Source organism: Planococcus citri, chromosome 3, assembly GCF_950023065.1.
Source record: "Planococcus citri chromosome 3, ihPlaCitr1.1, whole genome shotgun sequence".
Classification (NCBI taxonomy): Eukaryota; Metazoa; Arthropoda; class Insecta; order Hemiptera; family Pseudococcidae; genus Planococcus; species Planococcus citri.
Genome location: NC_088679.1, coordinates 63,424,198 through 63,436,200, shown reverse-complemented (window position 1 = coordinate 63,436,200; position 12,003 = coordinate 63,424,198). Strand labels below are relative to the sequence as shown.

The 12,003-nt window shown below is 34.3% G+C and overlaps 1 protein-coding gene across 1 annotated transcript; it reads left to right on the top strand.

The window, feature by feature from the left end:
- The first annotated feature begins 6,798 nt into the window (after window positions 1–6,798).
- Window positions 6,799–11,211, top strand: LOC135841929 (transmembrane protein 107-like). Its single transcript, XM_065359150.1, has 5 exons — window positions 6,799–6,967; window positions 7,082–7,173; window positions 10,365–10,432; window positions 10,693–10,793; window positions 10,897–11,211. The coding sequence occupies exons 2-5, from the start codon at window positions 7,090–7,092 to the stop codon at window positions 11,061–11,063; spliced, it is 420 nt and encodes a 139-aa protein (XP_065215222.1). The 5' UTR covers window positions 6,799–6,967; window positions 7,082–7,089; the 3' UTR covers window positions 11,064–11,211.
- The last annotated feature ends 792 nt before the right edge of the window (window positions 11,212–12,003 follow it).

The following is a 12,003-nucleotide window of genomic DNA, read 5'->3' as shown; positions in this document are numbered from 1 at the left end:
CAACAGTTTATTCATTAATAAAAACCAACTGGTGCCTCTATATTATATGAGTATAGAGTGATGATTAAGGGTATAAGCAACAGCGTCATCTAATCGAAACATTTTACAACGAATTTTTACAAAAGAATACATCGAAAACCAATGAGACCTGAAAATGGTGCCACAACGTCCGTTGACTATATAATTTTACCAGTATATTAAAAGGGACCTTTAAATGTCGTTGTGGCACCAGTACAAAAATTTGCCTAACGACCCCTGGCAGTGCCCTGATGACATTCCACACGATTTTAAATAAAATACGTTGTGGCACCATTTGGTGGTGCCACAACGTAAATTTTGGTGCCTGAACGTGTGTAAAGTATATAAAATGGTGCCACAAGTACATCAATTATGAGTATGTAAATATATTTCGAACAATATTCATCGCATACCTACCGATTACCTCCTACTTAACACTTATTATAATTACTAACGTAAATAATTATATTACAAATCGGTATCAACCAGAGCTTTAAAAAAAAAATTCATAAAATTTTACACTGTAAATTTGTTCCGTTTACATTTTCTTTAATGACTTTAATAATAATTTTAGTAAAAAGGGCATTTAAAAGTGACGTCACACCCGTCTGATAATCAAAGTGGTGTGCAAACGATGCGAAGTGTACTAGGTATTGTGCTCGATGTTTTAACTAAAATTACTCAAAATTTTCAACGAACACATTGATATTTTAATACAGCAAAATGTTCGTAGTTTTATCCTCTTTAAATTGATTTTTCCCCGAATGCCCTACCTTTTACCGTTCAAAAGTTTTCGAAGTTTAGAGATGCGAAAACAAGGCTAAAACCAGCTGCGGGCGGCAAGTATTGAACTTTGAACTAAAATTACTCAAAATTTTGATCGAACACATAAGTATTTTAATACGGTAAAATGTTCGTAGTTTTATTCTCTTTAATTTGATTCTTTCCCGAAAGTTCTACCCTTGACCGTTCAAAAGTTCTTGCAGGTCAAAGTTGCCAAAAGAGTTCTTGGTTTACACACCAGTTCGTTATCACGTGACCGTGATGAATCAGAGGTGTAACGATTACGATTATAATCGATTATCTCCGATTAATAATCGCCGATTATTTATAATCGGCCATAATCGATTAATCGCCGATTAATCGGACCTTTGGGTAATTTTTTTAAATTAATCCAAATCTTGGTTTTATGTCTTCCTTTTGGTTTTAATTTGTTATTTGATGTTTCATATTTTCATTTCCTCTTCAATCCTTTCATTACAATTACTTTTTGAGTAAAAAAATGAAAATGAAAATTGTTCAGATAATGGTTCAGAAAACATTTATGGCGATGACTGACGTCACTCAATTCCAACCAATCATGGAACAGCAAATTTTTTTGGCCGAATAATCGCCGATTAATCGATTATCCTCCGATTAGTCCGATTATTTTGGGACGAAATGATCGATGCAGCATCGATTATAATCGTTATTTTTTTTTTTTTTAATACATCTCTGTGTGTCTTAAACACAAATTCATAGAGACGAGAGGAAACTTTCAACGGAAACTTTCTTGAAATTTTTCAGGAAATTTTCCGGAAACTTTCAAATTTTTAAATTTCCATTTTCATGGAAATTTATGAAATTTATAAATTTTCACCAAAACGCTCACCAGAGTTCAGAATTTTCATTCATAATGAGGAAATGCTTGTGAACAGTAAACAAACACCACTAGATTATGACATTTGAAACAATAAAATATGTTTTTCTTGGTTTTTTAAAAAAATTTTTGAATGAAATTTTCGAAATATGCGTATATACATGACATGGTATCATTTTTTCAACAGGCGTAACAATAACAAACCTGCGGATGAACCATTTTGAGACAATTTCTTGAAATTAAAAAAAATACTGCACATTTTTTCAAAAACAAATACCTATAATTAGTTGTCTCCTTCAAGAAGTTCAAGATATGCATTGTCAATGATTCAAGAATCAATTTTTTTAAATAAAAAAAATTATTCAATGACTAATGAGAGAAAATGGCAATATTTGTCTCAATTGTCGCAATTTCATGGACCATAATTGACCAAATTTATTCAAAGGTTACAAGCTTATGGTTAGAGAAATGAAAATTTCAAATTTGGGTTCCAATTCCAATTTTTGTTTTGATTTCAGTAAAAGCTAATTGGATAAAAAATTGAAAATTATTTCCCCGAAAATGTTCTGGTTTATTCCAGTTCCAGTTATATGTAGTTCAAAATTTTGGTTCACATCCCTGCATTTTTTTTCTTTTAGAATTTTTCTGGTGCAGTTTTTTATTTTTTGTGAGGTAATCATTGAATTCTTGAACTTGGTCACATTTTTTAATTCATAAAACACCACACAAATGACATTTTATTTCAGAAAATATGAGAATAAATGAAAAAAACAGAATTATTAGAAATTCATCAGTTTGTAGTTGACCAATAACATTTTAAAACTGGCATTTGTTAAAAACAGGTATGGGCTGCCTCATTCATCGAAGAAAAATAAATTTCCAGAAAGTTTCCGGAAAGTTTCCGAAAGTTTCTGAAAGTTTCCAAAAAATAAATTTCCTGAAATTTATCATCTCTAAATTCATTTGTTTTTGGTTCACCAGACATCAATTTTTGAGATGTGACGTCATAAAAACGCTATAAAGCTCAAGAAATATTGAAAAATTGGAATCAACACACAAAATTTGTCTCTAAAAATACAGTTTGTTCAATTTCACTTTTTTTCAACAAAAAACTAAAAAAAAACGTGTTGTTTTTAGGAGTTTTTAGGAAATTGGAGTTGAAATAAAACACGTTTAAAACAACAAAAACCATATGTAGTTTTAAACGTCTTTAAATGGCTTTTTTTGTTCAAAACATCGATCTGTTTTTTATCACTTGTTTTAAACGTGTTTTATACATGTTTAAAACATTTTTGTTTTAAACATGTACAACCCTGGTCTGGATGATGATGATTGGACCTTGAGCAGAATGACGTATGATGGTACTGCCAGCTCCACATTACGATAGTAATCCTCCAAAAACGTTAAAAATAGGATCTTTCAGCTGCCCAACTTCATTATTCACGTCTTCTGGAGCAAAGGGTACCCCCCGATAAGATAGGCAAAATGCCCTTAACCTCAGATTTCGATGAAACTCACAGGGTATGTTTAGTACCCCCAAAAAATAATTCTGGGCCCATAGCCCGCTCCCCACCCCACCCCCCTCAGCCAGGGGGGCCAAAAAACGCGTTTTTCAGGGGAAAAATTCTGTATCAGCGCGTAATTAAGATAAATTGATTCTGTAAACGAATATAGTTAGAGGATACATGGGCGTACCTCCCTGAATTTTTTCAGAATTTTTCATCACACGGGGAGAGAAGGGGGGACAAAAGAAAACTTTAAATCGACATTACTCCGGAACGAAAAAACATACCAAAACGATTTTTTCGTCAAATATGTATCTTTAGGTCTACTTTCTATAGAAGTCATCACCCGGCCATTTGGAGTGGTGGGTCAAGCTCAAAAGCTCAAAAAACTCTCAAAAAACCACGTTTTTTGCGTTTTTCTCCAAAAATATGGACAAATGGCGGAAATCTAAGAGAATCAAGTTGTTCAGCGTGAAATTTTACCTCAGAATTGTGTAATTGAAAATTCATTTACACAGCATGATCGTAAAACTACATGCGCAGAAGTATTTGTGCTTACATCAAGATAGCTGAAAGGGTATTCCTGGGTAAAATAGGTGAAATGTCCCTGTCCTCGGATTTCTGAAATTTTGATGAAACATAGTTGGGTACCATTAAAAAAAATGTCGGAGGCAAAAAATCCCCCCCCCCACCTTCCCTTGCTCATAATAGCGAAAAAAGGGCCTTTTTCGGGGAGAAAAAATCCATGCTTCAACGAGTTTTGACAAAAAAATCTGTATTCACTCAAAATATATGGAGGAGACAGTATAATAAAAGTACCTACATAGGTATTTGAGATTCTGCGCCAATCCATGCTATTGCCATCAAAATCCAAGGCCATTTTTGGGGTTCTACTGAGAAAATTGAAAAGTAAATCTTTTTTTTTTTGGAGAGGGGGTATTAGTAGTTGGTGTTTTGAAAATATTTTCTTCGCAAAAGTTTCGCTATAATGACGAAAAAATATTGAAAGATAATTTATTTCTGAAACTGAGGAAATATTTTGGAACGCAGTGATGACAATACTTTAGGTTTCAAAAAATTGATAAAGATTGGCAAAAATTCCTAAATTTTTGTTGATTTTTCAAAATTGACAAAAACAATTTAAAATAATAGCATAGAATGGACGCAGAATCTAAGATATATTCATTTAGGACTGGGTCGATCGTCATTTTTCTCAAAACAAATTGGGTACAGGGGCTACAGTGAAAAAACCGTGTTTTTTCAAAAATACTCCCACTTTAAGGGCACATGTTTTCCCTTTAGGGGCACTTCTGGAGCCAGAATTTTTCTGTACACTTTCAACTCAAAATGACAGTTTTTGCTAAAATTGGTAAAAATCCAGTTTTTTTTCTTTTTTTGGTGATTTACCCAATCTACTACATAGTACGTAGGTAGGTAATACCTATGTTTTCAATGTACTTGGTAACTCACATAAAAATTTAATCATCGACACCAAAAAGAAACCTTTCTGATAGTTTTGAGTTAGATACCATGTACTTGACAAGTAGGCTACTTGTAATTCAAGAAAACCTTGATTAAGAAGTTGCATGATTCTAGCAACTTGAATTTTCTTCAAAAATTGTGGGCCCCCCAGGGGAGATATATTGACAAAAGAAAATTTGAAACCGCCGTATCTCCGAACCTAATTTAAGTACATGAAATTTTTTTTTCAAAAATGTATCTGCATGAGCACTATAATTGGTATTTTTTTTTTCAAATTTTCCCTCCAGGTAGGCCATCTTCAAAAACTCAAAAAACACTCAAAATTGTGTTTTTTTGTCACAGCACCACCAAAAAAAGCGATCCATAATTTTGGATGCTGGCCTCCAAAAACAATAAGAAAACCAACTAACTTCTTTAAGGCTATTCTAATAAATTTCACGCTGAACAACTTGATTCTCTTAGATTTCCGCCATTTGTCCATATTTTTGGAGAAAAACGCAAAAAACGTGGTTTTTTGAGAGTTTTTTGAGCTTTTGAGCTTGACCCACCACTCCAAATGGCCGGGTGATGACTTCTATAGAAAGTAGACCTAAAGATACATATTTGACGAAAAAATCGTTTTGGTATGTTTTTTCGTTCCGGAGTAATGTCGATTTAAAGTTTTCTTTTGCCCCCCCTTCTCTCCCCGTGTGATGAAAAATTCTGAAAAAATTCAGGGAGGTACGCCCATGTATCCTCTAACTATATTCGTTTACAGAATCAATTTATCTTAATTACGCGCTGATACAGAATTTTTCCCCTGAAAAACGCGTTTTTTGGCCCCCCTGGCTGAGGGGGGTGGGGTGGGGAGCGGGCTATGGGCCCAAAATTATTTTTTGGGGGTACTAAACATACCCTGTGAGTTTCATCGAAATCTGAGGTTAAGGGCATTTTGCCTATCTTATCGGGGGTACCCTTTAAAATTCTGGAGAAATTGAAAAATCGCGCTGGAGGCTTCAGAATGGCTGGAAATGCCGAAATTAGGATTTGGGAGGTTAATATCAGTTTTTTAGGTCTCATTTTGACATTTTTACTGATCAATTACGTACTTTTTTTTAAAAAAAAAAGCATAAATCACCAAAATAGTCAATTTTGGACTTTCAAAAATTCGCCAAAAATCGAAAAATGAACTTGGGCAGCTGGAAATTTGGTTTTGAGAGTTTTAGAACATGCTCTTTCCGAAAATCGCGGCCCCGTTCAGATCGGAGGCGCGGAGGCGGGCACCTCAAGGGGTTCCCTTGTCAGTCACATACCCATTACCCATACCTATAGTGTTGATCAGTGACCTCTTTCCGTGACTTTGATCTTCAAGAACTTTTGAACACTGAGAGGTAGAGCTTTGGGTAAAAAAGTGTTTCAAAGAGGATAAAATTACGAACATTTTGCGTTACTCAAATAATGTGTCCACTCAAAATTTTGAGTAATTTTAGTTCAAATTTCAATATTTACTACCCGCAGCTGTTTTTTTATTTGGTTTTCGCAACTTTAAACTTCGAAAACTTTTAAATGGTCAGAGGTAGAGCTTTGGGTAAAAAAGTATTTTAAAGAGGATACAATTACGAACATTTTGTATTACTCAAATACCTATGTGTCCACTCAAAATTTTGAGTAATTTTAGTTCAAAGTTCAACACTACCGCTCGCAGCTGGTTTTTGCATTGTTTTCGCAACTTTCAGCTTCGAAAACTTTTCAACGGTTAAATGTAGAGATTTCGAGAGACCCCCATTTTAAAGAGGATAAAATTACGAACATTTTGCTTCATTAAAATACCTATGGGTTCACTGAAAATTTTGAGTATTTTGAGTTTGAAGTTGACATATGTAGTATGCAAAAATCGGTAAATGGAAGTATTCGTATTATAAAATCGTTATTTTCACGCGAAATGATAAAAATTTAACATCAATCGATAGGGAATTTCATTGTCTTTAATTTGAGACCACATAAAAATTCACCCGAACTCGCGAACAATCGAAAAAATTGCATTTTTGTGAAGAAAATATCATGCATCAATAGTAGCGCTGGAGAGTTGTTCTCCACGTAGTGAACGGCAGAGAAACGCAACAATTTAGTAAATGCCCTATACGAGTAAGGTGTTTGTTTTGTAAGTATTGAATTTTTGTTGGTATGGTGATAATAAGTTTGGAGTTTTTTTAATTTTGTAATTTTCTCAAAATTATTTGTTTAAAAATGTAATACTGAAAGTTGATAGTTATTTAGTCAATTAGTTGAATATTCGTTAGTTAATTCATCCACTGCAGTTACATACACCATTCCCTTCTGCAGAGTAAGTACTCATCCATTCTATCATATTCTATCTCAACTATGTTCTTACTTGAAACTTGGTTATGATTAGCTTACCTAATTTTCGGTTTGAAATCCTTATTGTGACATTGTTTAGGAATTGAAATGGATAAAACAGGGTTAATTCCTGCTCGATTTATAACCATGATCGGACATTTCGTCATGTTGATTATGGCATTGAATTGTCGAGTAAGCGTTTGTTTATCATTTATCAATGATTCTAATAGCATAAATTTTGCGTACTCTTTTCACTTTAGGGTCATTCCATGTCAACTCAACCAAAAAAAGCCGATTTTGAAAGTCATGTCTTTCGATTTCGCTCAAATTTTTTTTACAATATCTACCCACCCAGTAAGTAAGAAAGCCGCAATCAGTTTGGTCCCAGCCTGAGGGGGCGGGTGGGGGGCTTCCATTATTTTCACATTGTCCCGAGGTACTCAACTTCAGCAACCCATTTCTCCAAAACTATGATACTTTGATCATAACTGATTTCACAGTTCGAAAGGGCATTGAATTTTGAACTTTTCAAGCATTTTGAAATTTTCAAAAGTTGAAAGTTGAACTTTCAATTTGAAAGTTCAAATTTCGAAATGGCACTGTAAGTAGGAGCTACCATTTAAAATTTTGAAAAAATTTCCATAGATGTACATTTTGGTACTTTTTTGAAATATTTATGTTTCGAGATGGGACTCGTAGACGGTGGGGGAGCACCCCCACCACCAATTTTGGGTGAAACTTTCGAAAGAAAATCTGGGGCATGTGATATATCGAATTGTATGTTTTCGGTAACTCTGAACACGAATATGACGTTAGATTTTTGATTGGACCCCATCCACGGCCCCCAAAACCTCCCCAAAGGGGGTAAAAGTTCAAAAAAGTGTTTTGTTCGTGCGACACATGGAATAATACGTTTTTGGTAACGCTGAACACGAATATGACGTCAGATTTTTGATTGGACCTCATCCACGGCTCCCAACAATTTTTTTGAACTTTTACCAAATGGGGGAGGTTCTGGGGGCCATGGGTGAGGTCGATTTAAAAAACTTGTAGGGGGAGATTATGCAGATCCTGTGCACTAATTACTCCAATTCCTAGTTTCTAATTAGGAATTGACGAAAGTAATAAATCTCTCTACATTACCAGGACCCTCTTGAGTACCTTTGGTTCAGACCGAGAACCTCATGGGGGTCCAACCCTAAATATTAAGTTGAGGTTTGAACCAGAATTAATAAAAACTCGTAAATTGGGATTTACTCATTATTATCTCCTCTGGGTGAGTGACCAAGCAATTAATATTATCATAGGACGAAATTTAGATGTTGGGAAACGAATATGTATACGTAAATAATTAACACAGATCTTCTTCAAGTACATCTAATTACTCCAAATGATGAGAAAAGAACAACAGAGTTGATATCTCTTAAGAGTAATTATTGGAGAAGGAAAGGGAGGATAAGAATTACTACTAATTCGTAGCCTATTCTTGGGATGGTATTTTTTGGATAAAAAATTAGTAAATAAAAGAATAAATACCTGGGACTGAGTTGAGTTGGGAAGACAATATAATTAATTCCAATCAATCGAGAAATTAATTAAAAATTGCTTGTTGATTGATTTGACACTTCCGGAAGTTCAATACACTCTGACTTAATTAATAGAATTATTTATGGGGAGTATCACAAGTCAGTGTGAAAATATTCCCTATCCAATTAAATTGGACACGAAAATAAAGAGCATCACTTCCGTAAATAGTGACCCCTGAGCTCCACGTACTTGGCTAGTTTCATCCACCCACACTAATAGAACGAATGGTAGAATCAATGAGAATGAATATTCTGACCCCCGAATCCACCATGGGAGCTCCCAAGCATCGTAGTCTTGAGAGCTGACCAGGCAGATCGGCAGTACATTGGATACTGACTCTTCTGAGAAACTAGCAACTATGAGCTTAGGGTAAAATGAGATATAGGTCAAGCAGCGGAGGCAGCGGATGCGCGCGTTTCTGGGCTATGATTGGTTGGATATTATGTCATAAGATCGCGGAAATACCCCTTTCGTAGATAATATCCGCGAGCTGAATATTCGCATCAGGTTGGGTAATATAGCAAATGTTTTTTCTCCCAGTAAGGTAGCAGAAAAAGCTGTTTTTTCTCCCTCTACAAACTATGGCTATATTCGTGTTCAGCGATATCGAAAACATACTATTTCATGTGTCACACGAATGTTACCATTTTTTTATGGGTTACCCCCTTTGGGGAGGTGCAGGGGGCCGTGTACGGGTCCAATCAAAAATCTGACGTCATATTCGTGTTCAGCGTCATCAAAAACATATTATTCCATGTGTCGCACAAACAAAACACTTTTTTGAACTTTTACCCCCTTTGGGGAGGTTTTGGGGGCCGTGGATGGGTCCAATCAAAAATCTAACGTCATATTCGTGTTCAGCGTTGCCGAAAACATACAATTCGATATATCACATGCCCCAGATTATCTTTTGAAAGTTTTACCCAAAATTGGGGGTGGGGGTGCTCCCCCTCCGTCTACGAGTCCAATCTCGAAACATAAATATTTCAAAAAAGTACCAAAATGTACATCTATGGAAATTTTTTCAAAATTTTAAATGGTATCTCCTACTTACAGTGCCATTTTGAAATTTGAACTTTCAAATTGAAAGTTCAACTTTCAACTTTTGAAAATTTCAAACTGCTTAAAAAGTTCAAAATTCAATGCCCTTTCGAACTGTGAAATCAGTTATGATCAAAGTATCATAGTTTTGGAGAAATGGGTTGCTGAAGTTGAGTACCTCGGGACAATGTGAAAATAATGGAAGCCCCCCACCCGCCCCCTCAGGCTGGGACCAAACTGATTGCGGCTTACTTACTTACTGGGTGGGTAGATATTGTAAAAAAAATTTGAGCGAAATCGAAGGACATGACCCAAAAACGTTGGTTGAGTTGACATGGAATGACCCTTAAAAGATTAAGTAATTAAGGATTTGCTTCGTAAAGTTTTTGTTCATTGGATAGTTTGTTTCAAATAAGATTGAAAGAAACACACTCCTCTATGGATGAACTAGAGGAGTACAGCGACGAAAACAAACTATAGCAATAAACAAAACTAAATAACTAAAAAACTACATGCAATCAAAGGTTCATTACCAAAGAAATGTATTTCTTTGCTTAAATTGCTGAATAATTATGATTTCAGCGTTTTTTACAACCTTATTTGAAACAAATTATTGCACATTTTTTAAAGAAGTGTTAGGTGCTAGATAATTGTGTTTGTTTAGATTTTGACAACCTTTGATGAATGAATATTATTAGGTATGGTGTTTTCTTTATTGTTGATTTTAATGTCTCGAGTGAATATTCTATTTTTAGGATACAAATGTTAAGGCATGTCTACCTTACAGTTATGATACTGAAGAATATTTAGGCAAAGATAGAGAGTAAGTTCGTTTCATGAGGGTAGTTCGTTATTAAATTTGTTGAAAAAAAACATCACATTTTCAACTACCTACGTATAATTTCAAAACAATCACGTTGGTTTTCTTCACTTTTTTGATTCAGTTTTTTCGCACCTCATTTGTTCACATTTTATTTCACCTTCAATTGTTTGCAATTTTCGTTCTTGTAAGATTCATTTGTATCAGTTACGAGTATATAATTTTGCAAGATTTCTATATACTGTCTAATGAACTTGTTTCAGATTAGTGATCGGATTATCATTGGGCTTAGCTTTCCTCGGGGTTGAAATATTCGGTTTTTTGTTCGGATTCTCAATGTTTATGCCTTTAGCGGCATCGATTTGTATCCCTTTTTTCTTGTATTTTTTGTTGATATTTCAAAGAGTTGCGTTTTCTAACATTCTTCGTATAATTTTTCGTTATGTTTTCCTTAATTAATTGTTCAGCTGTTGCAGCTCATTCGTTTGCTTGCATACTGCTGTCGTATTGGCTAATTGATACATGGGATTGCGTTTTCTTCTGGTGGGTTTTCTTCTTATGCAGCTTTATTCCAGGGTTTGTGGAGATCTGTATCATTACTAATATGATGGTTGTTAAACGTATTGCTTGCTGAGTAATACGAATGTAGAATATCTCAACTACATTTATGTTAAGAAAAAAAGACTCAAGATTAGGTTGTAATTGTCTACTGTGCCAATTTATTTGTTGTTCAGATTTTGTATGTACAAAGAAATAACGAGTAAATGTTTTATAATTTTGTATACATTTTTCAGTTTTATACTTTGATAGTTTATTTATGATTGATGAGTACCTAACTGTATAAAATAAAATGAGACACCTGAATTTACTATCTACAATATTTGTTTCCTTCGTACTATTTCCTTTGCATTATTTCATGGGAAATGAATGCTTACAGTAAACATCAATTTTTATTGTACCCGTAGGTAGTTTGTAGTTAACTAACAATGTAGGTGGGTAGGGTAGGTGCCTATAAAGACTAAAGAGTATAATGTTTCAAAATCTTTTGAAAGCATTTGAACAGTAAGCTATTCAAGTATTCAAAATTAGAAGCAAGTCTTATCAGTTAGTACATCAGGGATCAAAGTACTGAAGTTGCATTCATGTTACTTACCCACAGTTTTTGGAACATTGATTTGAAGTCTAAAACCAGAAAAAAAATTGCTGTGTGAAGTGAAGGGAGAGGAAGGGATTTTAAAAGATGATAGATGTAATTTTTTGACATTACTTTTTCTTTTATGGTGTTGATCAAGATTTTTGGAACCCTAAAATGTGAGGAAGCAGTGGCGAAAAACACTGTTGATCTCCATGGATTACAGTGGTTGTTTTAGCTTTCTTCTTACCTAATTTTTTCACCGATTTTTTTGCATTTTTTCAATAGAATGAAAACTTATAATTTTCAAAGTAAACTTGGATATTATTAAGGCTGGTCTTATTGGATTGTTAAGTTGCTTAATAGGTAATTTTAAATTCATATAGGTCCGCCCTATCATGATTATTCTCCTCCGTTTCAAGCATAAGGATCGGAAACGGGA